The sequence below is a fragment of the Gymnogyps californianus genome, chromosome 3 (genome assembly GCF_018139145.2).
Source record: "Gymnogyps californianus isolate 813 chromosome 3, ASM1813914v2, whole genome shotgun sequence".
Taxonomy (NCBI): domain Eukaryota; kingdom Metazoa; phylum Chordata; class Aves; order Accipitriformes; family Cathartidae; genus Gymnogyps; species Gymnogyps californianus.
This window is the reverse complement of record NC_059473.1, coordinates 37,101,154-37,119,807: the sequence shown is the minus strand read 5'-3', so window position 1 is coordinate 37,119,807 and position 18,654 is coordinate 37,101,154. Positions and strand designations below refer to the sequence as shown.

Genomic DNA, 18,654 nt, shown 5'->3' with positions numbered 1-18,654 from the left:
TCGTTTGCCAGAAGCTTGCTCTTCAGTACTCTCACTTACACTGGTTTGAGATCAAGAGGCTTCTTTGATAACCCACTGACCTGAGACTTTAAAGCCATACAGGCAACTCAACAGGTACATAGATGCCCATGGATTTCTGAAAACAATCTACTTGAGTGGAAAATAAGTGGGTAAATATCAGTGAAGGTCTGTGCCCAAAAATTTTAGAGTATTTCTATCAGCATCTGCAGGTAAGGAGTTGTCGTGGGGACTTCAGCCTTCCACTAGCACTGGGAAATGACACATAGCCACTTAGCTGCAAAACCCCAATATTTAGATGTTTGGCCCCTAGCACCTATGTACCTCTAAACTTCCAGTCCTAAGGTCTCAGTCCTTTTGGCCATGATTATCTGAATAAATAAATCTCACAAAGCCTTATGAAAAGGGTGATGATATTCTGAAAGTGTTAACTTGAATTAATAAGAAATGGGGGGGGGGGGTGGAGTAGATCTTCTAGGTAGATCTGCTAACAGATTTGCTGTCTGGAGAGGCTTTCTGCCAGTGCACTGCATTCTGCCTCACAACGGATTACCATGGCAAGCCTGAACTTCTGTATTAAGAGAATCAAATGAATTATGGATCACTATATCTTAGTAACCCAGTTGGGACTTCGTGACAAACTTTTGATATTGTACTGTTTATTGATATGCTGAGCTGTTATACAGTTTCTGTAAGTACTGGAGTAGAGATTCATAAATAACAGGTAATTGTTTTCACTTAAACCCAGGTAATCACTTTCCCTTAAACCAAATGCATTTAAGAGATTGTTAAATCAGAAGTAGCCAGGAACTACATGTCTTTCCAATGTGTCTTTTGAATTCAATCTCCTATATTTATACTAGATTTTTTTTGTCACCAATAATGATCTTAGATAAAACAGTGTATGTTCGCTCATATACGTTATCTATACACTTCTGAATACCTAGGTGGAATTGCAGATTATAGTTTGCATTCCAGCATCCTGGAATATGATACCAGCCCTTTCTGTGACAATCTTGTAAATGCTGTGATCTTGATTGTCTCAATAAAATTTTCTTCTTAAATAGTTACCCAAAATTTTAGGAGATCTGTGTACAGATACTTTAAAAAATTAGTCTTTTTGTGTATCATCTCATTTGGCCAGGTCACACTTAATGAGTGCCAGTTTAGAAGACTTTGAGAGCATTTTATTAAATCCCTGCACCCAACTTCATCAGAAAGAAGTCCATGCTAACCCTCATGTCATATTTCTACCTCTCTGTGCCCAGACTCACAGACTTGCTCTGTCACTAATCCTCCAACTTCAGGGAAACTGTTGAGGGAATACGATGCTATTCACATGCATAAAGGCATCACAGCCTGTCTCTTCAAAAGCTATTTTTCCTCTTTAAATCTGACTTGCACCTAACTAATCTGGTACTTATAATCTTTAGAGCTGTGTAGTTTACTCCCAGCTACTAGTTGTAGTCCTTTTACTACAATGCTGAACTGCACAGGGAGACTGAAAAAAATTCAGCCAAAACATCAGTCAAGTAAAGCTTCGCTTCCCAAAAGAGAAAAACTTGACAAATCTGACAGGCTAGTGCAAAAGGAGCATAGAAATCCCTACCAAAAATATGTGGGAGGGAACATATATTTAAAATAGGACCGCCTAATTCGGCTGCTAAATCAATGTAAGGAGCTCTGTACGTCTGTGTGTGCGGGAGGGAGAGGGAGAGACAGAGGGAGGGAAAGACAGAGAGGGAGAGGGGAGCAGAGGGAGGGAGGGAGGGAGAGCAATGTGCCTTTCACAGAGCTGGGAGCTTGATGGGAATGTTTGATTAGCTCCTCTCTGAAAGAGAAAAGGTGTCCAGGCCTCCCTCCGCTGCCTGCCTCTCCTTCTGTAGAATAATGTTGGCTGGAGTTTGGGGTACAGAAAAGCTTGGAAAAAATAGCACTTTCACACTGTGTGGAGAAAAGGAATAAAAAGTTGCACACTTCAAGCAAGGTAATTCTGATGTCATTTCTCTGCTATATTTATTTAGGGGGGAGAGGGGGGAGTTGCTTTTTTTCCTGTTGATAATAGTTAAATATTTTCACTGCTAAGAAACTGTGGGGACGTAATTTTTTGTTTAGCATTCCAGCTGTGTGCATAGGATCAAAGACCTAAGAAGATGAAGACATAGATGTAGAATGAAACTGTACTTTAAATTATATATACTTCATTAAGTATTTATAAAAGCATTAAACCCCTACTGTTAAAGTGGACACATATACTCAATGCCTGAACAGCAAGGGCTTAACTATTTGATAAAGAATGGCGTATATTAGTCACACACCAATAGACATATATATGCCTACTGTTCAAACAGTGTGTAATAGGTAATGCAACTTGTTCCCTATGTTTAAAATGGTTTTGCTTTCCAGACTTTTTCTTTGTCTCTTTGATCAATAGGAAGGTGTGTGTTGTATCATTAATTAGCACTACCTGACACCGAGGAACACTAATCTCCAAGATACAGAATGGAAAATGGTATTATTCCAGTGATATGTATTTATATGATGTGAACTCCCTTGCTAGATGGATAGATACAGATGTATGAACAGTACAGTAGCCTAGACGCTATATATCCTTTTGTGCTGAGTGCTTGTTTTGCTGGTGAGGCTCCAAAAATGAATAGCATTGTCAAGCCTGCCACAGCCGTTCAGCTCTCTGCGGAGAGATTAGAGTCTCAATAAGTCTCTTCAAAATGTGATTTCTCTCAGACTAGTACGAACATGAACCAAATGCTCCAAGCAAACTTTCAACCTTAGTTAATAATTTGTTCCTAGAGTTTATGGGAACTATGCCACATCCAGAGCAAAAAAAAGAATTACAGATTACAAAGGCAGATCCTCCTTTGAGCACACTCCTTTTCCTCTATCCTCTCCAAAATTTAAACAAAACACCAAAAACAAGCAAGCACAAACAGAGAAAAAGTAGTTTAGATGCCTTATTAAAATACATTTGACTGAGAACAGCAATTGAGTCATATATGTTTATAGCTTGTATTTTACCATATATATCCTAAAATTAAAAACACCTTGCATTTGACTATGCTCAAAGAATATCTATGTTTTTCTGTATCTGTAGTACCGTGTTCTTCAGACTTTATTCAGTTCCTTACTTGAATGACAGTCATGGTCATGATGACAAGACTGGTCTCCTTCAGAGATGCAAAGAGAGCTCAAGCAAAAATAACTGCATTACAAGTGCACATTACATTTGGAATATTAAATTAGTATCTTTTTTTAAACAGACTTATTTTACTTGCATGTTTTATCTAATCCAAGTTGCTGGGGTTGTTCTCACTGGGATGACAGAAGAGACTTCCTGTATTTCTGTTATTCAAGACATAAGAAATATTTTGTAAAAAAAGAAACCTTGACTGTCCTGCCAATATAATTGACTATTCCTTTGTGTTTCCACCTGTAGTAGGAATGTTATGTTCTTAACTTGCTCACTACTTTATGTAAGAAAGACTGTTCTTTCCCTAGTAGTATTCTTACACTCCCTAGTAGTATTCTTACACATGACTTACCACTGGCTGGCTGAACCAAGTAGTTTTACTAGCTAAACCAGGTTTCCTCACACTTGGGATGCAAGTAAGATACCCCATGTAGATTCTCTTGTGTCTAATAAGAATGAGATCCTACTGAAGTCTTTCCTTTAGTGGAGACATTAACAAGGCATTCCCTCTTCACCCAGCTGCTTACTTTCACAGAAGTAGTAGGAAACTAATTTTTACACTCCCTTTTTTCAAACTTGATTAATTGGAATATTTCTAAGAGAGGACTGCCTGAGCCACAGTGTGAACACAGAAGCTGTGAAAACAGGCTAATTACTTCATGTGAAACAACAGAATTATTTATTATTTCTGGCCATTGCTTTTTAGAAAACATTGCTGAAAATAAACCTGAAGTTTACATAACAGTGGCATCAAAGACTTGACTGTACCTGGTCTGCCTGGAGAATTTTTAACTTCTTGCTTTTCACCTCTGAGCCACAAATAAAGCTCTAGACAGAAAATACTGCCCAGTAGCTTTACATGCTAACCCAAGGCTCAGGACACGCATGTTCAAGTCTTCATTTTACCAAAAGTCTCCTAAATGATGACAGGTAAGTCATTTAGGGCACCTGGCTGAAATGAGCAACAAAAGTGATAGCTCAGTTTACTATCTGCAGCTATGACCGTATTCCTCCTCCAATGTCTTGAGGCTAAACACATAGAAAAAAATGCTGTGGCACTCTTAGACATGAACTCCCCGTACAGGGGGACTGGCATGGGCAGGTGCCGGAGCGGTGAGGTGCATGTTGGCCCATTGCAATGGGGTGGGGAGGCACCGTCTTTTCCGGATGGGTGGTGAAAAGCAATAGTCCAGGATTTCCTGACGGCCCTGGGGCATGTTCTGGCTCCCTGAAGCTCTGAGTCCACCAGGACTCCTCCAGTGTGCTGCAGCAGCAGCCGAGGTTTAGACCTCCCTTTCAGGGCTCAGGAAGTGGACACTGAACAGATAATATGTCCTTCCTTCTGAAAGCCCATGCATTGTACAGGTCTCATTGGCCTGTGCTGGAAAACAGAAACACAGAACAAAACAAAAATAAATGCAAAACTAAAGTTTTGAAGGTTTTTTTAAGGAGAGAAAAATAATAGTCATAGTATGTGTTGTACATAAAGCCAGGGAGGATGCAGCTACAGCAGTCGCAGGTCTGCCCTCCTCACCTTTCTTCTGTGGAGTAGTTTTTAAGGCCAGAGTCAGAGAGAGAAATAGGTGCTTAACACCTACTTAGAGCACTTCAATTCCTCTTTTGAACTTGCCGGGGCACAAGGAGCCCCCTTGTCCCAGCGCTGGCCTGGGGTGCCTGTGCTGGAGCTCAGCTGGGACCCGGGACAATGCGGCCCCTGTTCTGGGCCCGGCTGTCGCACAGAGGCTATAATTATCTCTCTTCTAATGACCAGCCAGGCAAGATAACAGTTTTTATGCTATGTTTAGAAAACAATGTCTTACTACAAATTGACGGTTCATTCGCCTGTAAAAGAGCCTCTCTAACAGTCTTAGAGCAGCTGCCATTCTTTTGCATCCCGGTTCCTTTATTTGCTGCACATTTCACACTTGGAAAACTTGGGTGAATGCTGCGCAGGCAGCGCAGCCTCCCCCTGCCACAGAAGGGGCTCGGCGAGGCGCAGAAGTGCCCAGAAAATCTGTAGCCGTTTAGATTGTATCTCTATTAGTAAATTAAACCCTGACTGTCTGGCTCACAACAGCCTGCATCGCCCTTGCGAACTCTTTTCGTCCCGGACCCGAAGGGGCTGCAGGCACTGCTGTGAGCGCTACGGCTGGGAGCAGTAAGACTGCCTCTTACTGACTCCTGATAATGCCCTGCGGAAAGCAAGCTGCCGCAAAAAGTGGGATGTGAAGAGACTTGCTGCAGATAAAACCGGAGCATGCGTTACTGATGAGCTTTTCTTCCAGTGCTGTGGCCCACAGACAAGTCGGGGATCTACTGAAATTATGTCGGCTCCTAAGGCATCTATGGGGTAGCTATACTGGCCAGCTGAGATTGCAGTCTGTGTGGATGTATCTGACCCTTGCAAACACTGGGAGGTATCACAAGTGGGCAGTCCTGACAGCATGGCACTCATGGGTTAGGTACCCGAGTATTTGCTCTGGGCTCTGCAAACATTTTGCACCAAACTCTGTGCCGGGGCAGCTGTACCTTTAGTGGTGTCTGAGGGCTGCTCCCACATCCTCTGCTGGTGCCCTGCCAGCAGAGGAGCAGAGCCCGCTCCCTCTTTCTGCAGCCGGCTCACCCTCACCTCTCTTGCCACCTTCTCTGAGCTGGCATCTCTGCTCTCCTCTGCAGCAGGACGTGGCTGGGCCGCCTTCGTCTGCCTTTCCTATTCACTCACTTTTCAGCAAACAAGCCCTGGAAAAAAAACAGAAACTGTTGATCAGAAAGAAAATTTCCCAATGACTTGGAACCAGCAATATTTCTCATGAAGATGTATTTTAATTAAAAAAAAATAACACCATCTGCAGCTTTTGCTTTCCCTTTTGAAGCAGAGTACCCAAATCTATAGCTTATATCCCAAACTGGAAACACATTTGCATTCAGAAGAGTATTTATAACCACCTCTGCTTCATTCAAATCATCTAGGTTTAAGCAGTTCCTAACCTGACAAGTCTTACTGTCATTACTGAACTGGCTTTCTAGCATCCATTAAGTCCATCCTACCTTTGCTTTATCTCCAGAGCTTCAGAGTGCATTAAGAGGTCAGTGGCACATTAAGAACACGATCTGCATCAGTTATCCTTAATATGTCTCATTCTACAGGACATCCCATAGACACAGATACAAAAAATACTTTCAAGATCAGCTTGCATTTGCAAACTGTTTTTCAGCCTGTCACCTTATAAAATAGCTTTGTAAATGTAACACACGTAACACAGCAGCCTCTTAGCTGGCAGCTGGTTTCATATGAAAAAAAGCGCATAATTGCCAAGTGACAGTTTTACATGCGCCAAAATTTCTGGGAAAATTCTGAATGATTTTGTGTAGCTTCATGCAGTCCTTTAATGTCCCCACCAGGATGAGCTGGGGATTTCCAGCACCTCCAGGCTTGTACATAAAACTGTGGAAATTTTTACCTCTCCAAAATCGCTTGTTTACAAGGAAGTTTGGATGTGGCCACCTCTGTGCCTCTCCATCTCCCTGCCAGGTTCCTTTAGGGATTCAGAAGGCTCCATTCTTTTTATTTTCCCCAAATACGTAGTTTACCCTTGAGTCCGTAGAACAAGGGTGAGACATAGAGGAAAGCTGGCAGCAGCGCTGTGTATCCTGGCCCCGGTCACCTTCAGTGAGTCAGAGTTACGAAAGGATAACGGCTCTGTGACTCCAGGGGCTATTTTCACAGCTGCCAGCCAGCTGAGGACGATGGGAGCCCATCCTGCTCACCTTGGTGGGAACCCATCTTTCTCACCTCTCTTGCAATGCATCTGCAGCACTCCAGCATTTTGTTCTCCTGGGCTTGGTGGAAGAAGTGTTTGGACCTCAAGCACATGAAGAAAGAGAGGCTGTTTGGAAATGAGGCTAAATGGGAAGGAGAGGAGTGTCCAGATGAGGGAGGGGAAAGGTTAGAGAAGTTTAGAGTAGTTGCAATGGAACAACTTGGTACAAATGGGATTGCTTGCAAGGTCAAATACAGGCATCACACAAAAGTCAGACGAGTCTTCTTTCACCCTGCTTTGGGGACAGTCTTTCTACCAAACTGCATCTCAAAATATGTGGTAATTTGGGACATAAAGTCTCAGGCTTCCATGGTCTACATCTTCTGTTCTCAATGGTGAAATCTGTGTGTAGAAAGAAATACGTAAATTAGGCAATAATTAGATTTGAAGTAGAAGCTCATATGGTAATCTCTCAAAGCCAAAGTTCAGAACAAACTTCCTGAGCATGGAAGTGGATTATGCAATATTGAGGTCTGCAGACGTAGTTTTGTTTTAAAAACAGAAGACCATAAATTACAAGTTCCTGCTCCCCGTCCATGTGATAAGCACAGTTTTCCTTTTTGATCTTGGGCGCTCAGAAACAGAATCCTGTGATTCATCTTTATGCCAAAACAGCAGGTTTTAAAAGCTTCTAATATGCAAAATTAGTAAATCAGTGTCAGCCTGGTCCTGAGACACATTTCTCAACAATTTCTGGCCGCACCTACACTGTCACAGTATCCAGGACAAGGCTCTGGAGGCCACTTTCTCTGACACCATGTTTTCTAGCTCTTCAAGTCCCCTCCAGGGCACTCAGATATTGAAGGATGTAGTTTTGGAAGCATAGCCATCCCTCAAGTTGTCTGCATGACCCATATGCTAGAGAGCCCACTCCTGCCAGTTGCGAAGGGCTGCCAACACACACGCCATAAGGCTGCACAGCTTGGCCCACACTACGTCAGGTCTCTCACCAGCACCTCCACCGACAGCATGTCTGCAGAAACCCAGCACTACCCATAATAGCCTCATTTATAATGCTGGCACCCATGCAAACCCATAGCTCACTTTCACCCCAAAAGCAGCGTGGAGTCCCAAGACGTCTTCTGTAGTCATTAAAAAATGGAAACAGGGAAACAGTATTCACAGGTCCACAGTTTTCAAATGGCTCCCCACAACAGCCATGTCTGGTGAGAGACCTCAGCTTGAATGTGCCAGCTGGGTTACAGGTGGGCTGCAGACCAGCACCAGGCAGGAGGGATACAATTGAAACAGCCTATAGCAAAGCCAAAGCAGCAATGACCACTAGCTGGGGATGTCAGCCTGCCACAGTAACAAGGCATAAGGCTCCATCCTTGCTGCAGCCTTTCACCATGTGACCTTGAGGAGCAGGACCTACCTCCGACCCAGGAGGAGGAGACAGGACAGACTTCCAAATCCAAAGATCTCTCTGGAGACGACAGCGGAGAAGCATCCAGCTTATCCACAGAAGTATGGGTAGACTCTGCCTAAAGACTAGACTAAAGACTAGCCTTTGATGTTCTCTGTGAGGCGTATGATCTAGTGAGGCGCCTTAGGAGCCCCTCATGGCTCAGACCAGCAGGACATGAATGCCACCTTCAGTAGGAGATCCAGACATCCCTTTTGCACCTGGCTAACACAACAGCTCATGCATATCCTCTGAGCATCCAGGTGGCACCTCTATATCCCATGCCTAAGGAAGGGGGGAGCCTGGGCTCCACCTGCAGGGCATGGGGTAGGGTGGCCACGCACACTTTTGTAGTACAAGGATACATGTAGCTTTAATAAGCAGAACGTAAACATCCTAAAGTTTCTCTAAATTTCTGCTTCTAAGTTTCTACCCCCCAAAAAAAGGTGTCAAGTTTTGTTTGAACATGCTACAGAAATTCCAAAAACCATCCCCAGGGTGATGTAGAGTTTCTTCAGTGCCTTTAACACAAATTCTTCACTTTTAGACCAAGTATGTACCTTCAGGGGAATTCTGACACACTACAATAATTCTTAGTTTGCAGGCAGCACAACAGCATGGTTAGCGCTCTTTTCATTGTGCATCCAACCTGAGAAACCACGTATTGCACTTTAAAAAGACACTTTGACTTGTTAAAACCATTTGTTGGAAATAGAAAATGGTGCATTTTCTAAAAAGTGAAAGAAATGTGGCCACAAATCTCATGCCACAAAGCTAGCACAGCCCTCAAGCACTGCTGAATTGCAGGTACTTCCCTTTGCCCTCAGTTTCTTGGGGAAATGGCAGTGCCAGGGATTGATGGTACCTGGCTGGGGTCTGACTGATGTTAAGCAGAAGTAGTTAAATTAGAAAAGGGAAAGTTCTCTGCAACAGTGAGCAAGCTCCAGCGCACAGAGGGAGCATGGGCTCAAGCCTGGAAGCGAGGGGGGCAGATACACAAGCAGATAAGAGCCATGGTGGGGAGGAGGGTGGAGGGAGGGAGTTGTCTGGACAGGGATTCACAAGTTTGAGCTAACAGCAATTCCCAATGAGCCACAAAAGCTGTGCATCAAAATGAAAAAATTAATGCACAATACATTAACAGAAACCAGGAAAGTACACTGTAATGATCCTCATAGAAATTATATTTTCTCTGTGAGTGGGTGACATATTCTAAATGTATCTCTTCCTTTGCTAGAAGGGGCAGGTCAGACCAGCATAATTGATGGTTATCTTGCTGAGACAGATGAAAAAGTATAATCATTGTAGTTTTATTTAGGCTCTGAGAAAGGTCTGGCAAGTTAAATCACACTGTAGTTTTAAACAAATTACCTTCTTCTGAAAGAGCTGTGTGGAAAGTAGAGAAATCATTCATCACTGTTACTTCAACCTTATGCTGGTTTAATTTCAGGGCATTGCATGAACACAAAATGAGTAGTGCAGGGCTGCTTGGGTGTTTTTATTTGGCTCTAAATTGCTGGGTATAGCATCTCTTCATTTTACCTACCTGAATTGAGCTATTTTGGACTAAATTCTTCTTGCAAATCTGCATATAAACGTTTTTTAAAGCAGCTCTGAAAAAAGGACTCCTGTGCCCAACGTGCAACTTAGGTAGAATTTAGATCTCTGAATCCACCCATACCTCACTTCAATGATTTGAGAGTGACTTGACAGGTACCCCGCGAGAGGTACTGGCTACCGGCAGTCCCTCTAGCCCTCTTCTGAGTCAGGGACCTCATGAAACAGAGCAGGCACCATTTAAAACATGATGTGGCAGCCGCAGCAATCAAAGCTTTTGTAATAAGAATCACGTGGTGAGAACCCTTAATCAGGGATAACTGTATCAGGGCTGTCCGTGGCCTCAGAGAGTTTGAAACCATGTTTCCTTCATCACCAAAGAGGTCCTCCATCATCAGACTCCAGGGCACAAAAGATTGGGATACCCCCCATTCTCTGTGATGAAACAGGACCCCTGTGCAACCAGGAATGCCAAACGTGGGGTCAGAAAGAAAGCAAGTGAGAAGGGGCCTGACTTGCTGCTTGCCTGGGAGCAGAGCAGAGCCAGTCTCCGGCTTTGCTCCTGGAAGGAGCATGCATTTCACAGTAGCTCACTACTGCATAAAAAGTAGAGTGAGTCCAGGGAGAGGGAAGGTCCTAGGACCCTACGGTCTTCCCCATCTGAATGTCCAAACCACAGGGCTGCAGCAAGGCTCCGCGGGCATCTTCACAGCTCTTAGGATCCCAGACACACAGTGGTCTAGTTTCAGTAGAGAGGGGAGAACGTACCCAGGCATCCTTGCTACCCTTGGGGATGGTACCCTCGCTCTCAAAAAATCCCTCCAATCACTTTGTAGAGGGCCTGCAAGAGGTGAGGCCTCTGCTCTCTCCAGAGTCATTTTGAACTTTTGGGGCTTCTCTAAGCGGAGGCTATAACCTCTGACCACCTCTGAGCTAACACTGCTGTGCACGGGTAGCCAGGGTCTTTCAGGCCACACAGGGAAACTTTCCATGTTTTGTTTGTTAGGGGCAGTAGGCCTACACTCATTTTAGGCAGCTCACAGACCGCCCAGTAGGCTAAACAGCCCAACCTGCCTACAGCTACTGCATGCTGACACCAGTAAGCCAAGCCAGTCAGCTGAACTTCTTTGACAAACAGGGCTGACAGCTACCTCTGTACAGCAGTATGGTGTAAACCAGCACGTGCTCAAGAAACGGAGCAGCGTCCAAGCCCTCAGCACCCATCTCTGAAGCGAAAGGCCTAAAAGGCAAGGAAAAACTGCAGCAACCATCCCTCTGCTGTCGAAGGGGTCACTACCATGGGGGTGGAGGACCACCGCTGACCGGGTGTGGGATTTGTGTGGCCACAGAAAGCAGCTGGCAAACAGTCTGTTGCTACTGCTTAGGTGGTAAAGGAAATTATTCAAAATGAATAGCCCTGTCTGTAATCCTGATGCTAGGATGCTGTGTATGTTAATGCGAAGACTCTTTAAGGCAAAAGCACAAGCTGTCCCCAGGCTCAGAAACTCGTTTAGCAGTGGTTTGGTTGTTCATTTTATTAAACACACAATTGCCTAACGTGCGACGTCCGATACTTCTTACAACTCCACCACCACAAGGGAAAGACCTGCAGCCATAAAAGCCTGAGTTTCCTTGTCGGCTTTTTCTGAGGCACTGGATAATTAAGCAGAGTGCACCATGATGCTCTGAAGCTCAGCACCGCCTCCAGGAAGCATTTTTGGGTTCTCAGTCCTAGTTCCACTTGCCTCCAGCTGTCTGGCCAAGATGTGGGGTTTGCAACCACAGCAGAGGCTCCTCTGAAAGCTGAAGAAGGTTGAAGAATGTACATGGTACAGGAAACCTTGAGTTTCTTTTGACGCTTCCCACAAACAGTGTGGGCAATTCATTCCTTTTCTTCTTTTTGATATGATAAAGTGTATCATGTCCTATCTTTGCAGATGGTGCTTACAGATATTAGCTTTCTCTTGCTTCAATTATAGCAAGCCCCTTGCAATTTCCTTCATATATGAAAGAAAACAGGTGAGCGTTCACTCACCTTTTTTATAGCAGAAGGTGATGAGATCTGTGATATTTTTTAATTCCTGGATGCATATATTCTATTTCAGACCACTCAAAGAGTAAAGTCCAGCATCCCATGCAAAAAAGCTCACCCTTGCAAAACACCACCTTGGATCTTACCTTTTGTGACCTGGCCTGGGATACCTACGGGGCAATCTAAGCCTCTGAAATTAAATACAGTTTTCAACTCAGCTTTTCTAGCTCAGCAGAACTCATTACCTGCCTTTTTAAAATAAACAGCCACTTGGGTATTTTTTTTTATGTACAGACTTTCAGAGCAACACATTCCTTCCCTCTGACAAGAAAGAGGGTGAAACTAAATCGCATGTGACAAGTGTTAGCCATATTACCCGGTGTGCACCAAAATGAACAGCTATTGTACGGCCGAGCAAGGTACACTACCATGGGGACAGAATATGAGCATGAAACAAAGAAAGGGTTAAACAATTTTTTGAAAAGAGACAAAAGAAAACAAAAAAATCTAAAATGTTTTATTCTAGAAGATGACGATCAGCTCTTGTTTATCCAAACCAGTTTACTCACACCTACACCAAGCCCACTTGATTTTCCCATAAAGGGCACATATTTAACTCAACCCACAGTGCTTAGAGATCATGTTGTTAACTCCATGCTACTTGCTCAGATAGCTTTCAAACAAAGTCCACTTCTGTTTTTTTATGGTGCCAGTGCTGCTGCGATATTACAACCCCTTGAGAAGGGGAACAATAACACACACTATTGTGGTACAAAGAGAGTACACAAATTAATTTCTGCGGCACAGGAGATTACAGGAAATAAAGTGCTTACTCCTGCAAAGACAAAGCACGTGGCACCAGCAAAGAATTTCGGTTTGCATGTGGAACAGACAGCACTGCCTGACACCAAAAATCGAGGACTTTTACTTAAAACCTACACTTCCATCAGAAAATGTTATCGTTTGCCATACAGTGGCAATTTATACGGATTTAAACCATCTGTTTGTTTGTAGCATGTAGCAGCTCTCTCAGATCTTTATGAAAGTCAAGCTGTTAATAAAAGGTCAGTATAAAAACCTTACTTCATATGCAGAAAGAATAGTTTGCTAACTCTGTCTCTTCCCTAACATTCAAGCTTTTTCAAGTATTTGTGGTAGGGAAAAAGTAATCAACATTCTTTCAAATAGAAATGTGTTTTTAAAAGGGAAAATAGGATCTGCACTGGGAAACACTGAAGGAGGTGCTTCTTACTACATTTGTACTTGACTTAGCTGGGATTTAAGCACATATTAATGTAATGCATATACTTAGCTGCTTTCCTGGCATAAGGGTAACTTCTGTTATGGCAGTCTGAAGGATACAGATTAGAAAATGTATTCTGATAAAACAGATCCAGCACACAGTTTAGGAGATTTAATACTGAATGGTCACTAGTTACCAATACTGACTGGGACTGCAAATACTGCATTAATGGAAATCTGATAAGGAGAAACCTCAGCAAAACTCATACTCCAGACTAACCCAAAGTAGAAACTTTTGGTTTTGTTTTAATGGGATCTATTCACTTGGTAAAGGAACAAAGGAAAATAGCTTTGTGTTTAATAGCAAAGTATCATTCTTGATCTACAGATAAAACATCCCCAAACCTCCCAGTGGATCTACATGGACTAAAAAGCCTGTCGTATGCATGGATTGGACCCCTGCTTTCCCTTTCCTTCCCAGAGAAACAAAAAACCCCACTGTTTTTTTCCAGGCTGTTGCTCCCTTTACCAGTTTGAAGTAGCGGATGCCACACTAGTGCACAGAATAGAAGATCTCATACGGCTTAAATCAGGTGACTCCTTAGGCCCCAAATACAATGAATGCACACAGACTTCCCACAACGGCAAGCTTGGAGCCTCTAAGCTGGACACTTAATGGTCGGCACTGTAAATCCTCCTGCGCTTTCCCCCATGTGACAGCCTAAGGTCTGAAGGCCAGGACCCCCCTTGAGAGTGTTGCCACCAGAGCTGTGTCACAGGATGTCTATGCATTCTTCCTGGCATGCCAGTGGCTAATGTAGAAATTAATATAGTGGCAAAAATGTTTCTTTACTATTATAATTTATTTCCATCAGGATACTAGTAGAAACTGCACCAGCAAAAGTAGAGAGTCCACAATAAGACGCTTTTGTGTGTAGCTATGACAACAAATCTGTTAAGCAAATCTCACAGCCTTGTCTAAACGCTTCTGTTAACTCTCTTATTGACAAAATATCTGTTATTGCAGGCTAAGAGGTCTGCTGAACTCATTTGCCCCCAACAGGCTTTACATATGAACTTTTAGATTTCTTGGCCTCTTTCTGCAGGAAATTCATAATATTTTCGGAAAAAAAGCCCACTTTCTGTTGCCTTGAAAAGCAATGCCACCAGCAGACTAGGCAGAGATTGCAATTGCAGCCAAGCCTGGAATTGTGCCACCCAAGAGGACTGGGATGGCTCCTGGGGCGGCTGGCCTTGGCTTGGGGACAGCAGGGCTTGGGGACAGCAGGGCCTTCAGAAAGCAATGAGAAGTCTTGCACAGCACTGGTGGTACAGGTGGTTATACATTTTGTAAGACAGGAAAAGTTAAGTAGTATTGGACTCTCTCCACAAAGCACACAGCAACCCACCCATGAAGCTAGCTTTTACATGGTTCCTTTACCATCTCAGACCTTTTCATCTGGAGATGAAAATACCTCAGCACCGAGCCAAATACTGTCAGGACAAATTCTCACAGCTCTCTTTCTTTGACTTTAAATAAAGATGCCGCTGCTGAATTTATTTGCGGCCGATTTGGGGAATGCTCATATTAAGATGCCTTTTCAAAAGCCTAAGTCAGTGCCAGTATAGTCTTTAATGGTACATGGTGGTTCTACAAATGACTTGCAACTCTCATTCTGCCTCTTCTTTTTCTGGGATTGGCCTGAAGTGAGAACTCATTGCAGGGGGGCAGTTTTTTGATACCTTTGACGTGGTGATGGGTTGAGACATATAAGTGAAGAGAAAAGCATCTGAGCTAAGTTCCTCTGAACTCTCTTCTACAGCTTGTTACTATTTCCTTTAGCAGCTTCACAGTGGAAATACACTGCATTAAATGTTTAAAATGGATTTTTCTTCCAGAAGATGGGCAAGGTTTTTTCACAGAAACTAACAGTGACAGCAGAATATTACCACATAACTGCTCTTGCTGCTATGGCTTGTACAGTCTGGAGTCACCCCAACTGCACTGTCCATCATTTTGCAGAAAGACATGGTGTCGTGGCTTAACCCCAGCCAGCAACTAAGCACCACACAGCTGCTCGCTCACTCCCCCCGGTTGGGATGCGGGAGAGAATCGGAAGGGTAAAAGTGAGAAAACTCGTGGGTTGAGATAAAGACAGTTTAATAGGTAAAGCAAAAGCCACGCAGGCAAGCAAAGCAAAACAAGGAATTCATTCACTTCTTCCCATCGGCAGGCAGGTGTTCAGCCATCTCCAGGAAAGCAGGGCTCCATCATGCATAATGGTTACTTGGGAAGGCAAATGCCATCACCGCGAACGTCCCCCCCTTCCTTCTTCTTCGCCCAGCTTTATATGCTGAGCATGGCATCGTATGGTATGGAATATGCCTTTGGTCAGTTGGGGTCAGCAGTCCCAGCTGTGTCCCCTCCCAGCTTCTTGTGCACCCCCAGCCTCCTCGCTGGTGGGGTGGGGTGAGAAGCAGAAAAGGCCTTGACTCTGTGTAAGCACTGCTCAGCAATAACTAAAACATCCCTGTATTATCAACACTGTTTCCAGCACAAATCCAAAACATAGTCCCATGCTAGCTACTGTGAAGAACATTAACTCTATCCCAGCCAAAACCAGCACACACAGTCGCCGTGTTGAGCCACTTTCCACACGCCCAGGATTCAGTTCAGTGTCTTCTGAGCAACCTCTGTTGCTTTCAGCTTTAGCAGCCTAGCAGGAGGACTGTTTTAGGGAGATCATTAAGGAGAGACATAGTACTATTAGGAAGTGATACTGCTAGTATGTCCTGGCATTTGAAGTTCTCTGACCATAGCACAGAAGCAAAAATCAAAGGTGCAGCTGGTCCATGTAAAAAGGGTTATAAATTATATAGGCCTAGAACTGGCTGAACTCAGTTTAGTCTAGCATACCATTTTAGTCATTCTCACTCAAGAAGCATGTGGCTTGCTTGAAAAAGAAGAGCAATTAAAATAAAAAATGTGGAAACATTGTATATGAAGACAGATTGCTGATTTTTTTTCTCTCTCTCCTGTATCTGCCCTGTCAGTCTAAATTTCTTTCTGAGGTGGCCAAAGCTCTGTTTCTGAGTACACAAATTGCTATGTGAAATCTGCCACTACCATTTTTCCAGGAAGCAGTTATTTTGCTTTTCCTGATCATTTGCAGGTTTAACATTCCATGTATTTTCTCCTTGATAGCAAGCTAATTTTTGAGTACAAATCTTTCCATTTGTAAGCATGTAATCTTTTTCTTTGAAGACCAAGTTTATTTTGATCCTTGAGTTTTTCCTGTACAACACACAAATATTTTCTCCTCTCAGACTTTTTAATCTGATATTTGTTAAGTGTCTTATAGTATTTTAATGACTGAGATTAATTATGAGCGCCCAACCCAGGATTCCCTCAACAATCACCAAATAACTGCAAAAGCAGCATGGGAGGTGACACTCAGGAGGAGCTGAGAGGCGTTATCTCTGATAAATTTCTGTTCTTGTAGCCTGGCCAAGAGCTTCAGGGATGGCAGGAGTCAGGAACCACATATGCAGACCCAGAAAAAAAACATTGTCCAGATGTTCTGACAGAGTCCTCTTAATCTCAGGTGCGCGCGCACGCGCACACGCACACACACGTCCTCAGAAAAGGAAAGAAAGCAGTATTTTGGCTCACAAACGATGGCACAATTGCAAGATACTTTATGCAACGTCCTTCAGGAGTGAACAGACTTACATTCCCCCTATCTTTATGAGATTACATGGTGCAGTTTGATGTGCAGACAATATGATTCTGTGATTATGTCTTAGAAGAGTAGTGAATGAACTTGAATAGCTGTCAGAGCATGTCCGTACCCATCATGCCCTCTCCTGCCACTGGCTTCAGAAATAAGTATGTGGAATGAAATCTTGGTTTCCTGAGGCAAAAGGCAAATCTTGGACAGAGGTAAAAAGCTAGTCCATGGGAGTGCCACAGCCCAAACATCATCTCCTCTGGGGACTTCAGCTGCTCTACAAAGCATGAGAAGAAGATGCAGCATGTGAGGACTGGGCAGGGTTGAAGAAGAGTGCACAGTCCCTCTTCTCCCGCCGTTGCGGTGTCATCTGCGATACCTCCAAATGCAGCCTGATGTACTCTTCTTTTCCTTTTCAGTGCTCCTTACTGACACATCCAGATCTTGCTTTACTCACCATGAAGGCCACAGTCATTGCAACCTTCTTTGGTAAGTACAGTTGACGTGCTGCAATTAGTAGTTTGTGGGTTTGTACTCTCCTGTCCTGGCTGACCAGTGGCTGCTGGTTTCTTCTCTTCCCTTTGGACTCCATGACTGATGAAGCTCTCAATGGCAGCTGGACTAAGCCTTGGCACAGCTTTTCAGAAACAGGATACCCAAACTTCTTGACTTTGGCATAGAAACAACATTAATTACTGGCAGAGATCTCTAAGTACATGACCAGCTGCATGCAGTCCGTATCAGATGGCACAACTGGGCCTGAAAAATGTCTGTAATGTAAAGATTCCCTCCAAAGAAAAACCAGCTGTTTCTTACGTGGGACCATCCCTTCCCAATTTTTCTCTGTGTTCTTGCTGTTTCCATGAACAAGAAGGTGCCAAAGGAAAAAGGCTATAAATGTGTCTTATTTTCTTTCCCCTGGCAGTCAGACAGGATTTTGGGTTTTGGGAACATGTAGAGACTCCAGAATTTGCAATTCATCTTTCATGAACACTCTGGTTGATCAAGAATGATTTCTTAGCGTACTTTACTCACATGTCTCCCTTGGATGGAGATCCAGCCACCAGGTAGCCTAAGGGTGCTGTATGACTTTAATTGTGATATCCCCAGGCAATATTCCCTCTAGCTGGGATCCTCAAGTCTGGCAGGATAGCCATTCTTAGTTCAAATTCATAGCTAGCTATGTAGTTCTTCTGTCTTTACTAAGAGACCAAATTACTTTCTCCACATTAAATTATGCCCTAACATTGCATGTAGTTGGGACTTTGCACTTTATTTTCCACTGGTTTGCTCCTTTTTTTTCTAACTACAGTTTTGCCTCAGTTACACAACTGCACCAGTGACAAAAGGCCCCCGTACTGCATCTATACACTGTCACTTCAGACATTGTGAGACTGATTTTCCTTTTGAGCAAGTTCGAGGAGTCATTAAGTCTGCAAACTCTCTGCAACCAGTGTAGGGGGAGAAGAGCATAAAAGAAAGAAATAAGACTGCTTTTGCATATTCTAGTAAGATTAACTTAACAAATGATGAGAGGATCAGCGAACACATCATAGAAAGTTTCAATTCCCTCTGAAAGCTCAGAGAAGGGAAAGGTGAATAGGAAATTCAAGGTATTTGTAGTGAAGTTATTAACTACC

At 43.5% G+C, this 18,654-nt stretch overlaps 1 protein-coding gene across 1 annotated transcript in view; it reads left to right on the top strand.

The window, feature by feature from the left end:
• Positions 1 to 1,911: 1,911 nt before the first annotated feature.
• Positions 1,912 to 18,654, top strand: part of VIT (vitrin) — a 55,573-nt gene continuing 38,830 nt past the window's right edge. Inside the window, exons 1-2 of the mRNA XM_050894069.1 lie at positions 1,912 to 2,005; positions 17,434 to 17,503. Coding sequence (XP_050750026.1) covers positions 17,473 to 17,503 — 31 coding nt within the window. The 5' untranslated portion in view covers positions 1,912 to 2,005; positions 17,434 to 17,472. The remainder of the gene's footprint in view (positions 2,006 to 17,433; positions 17,504 to 18,654) is intronic.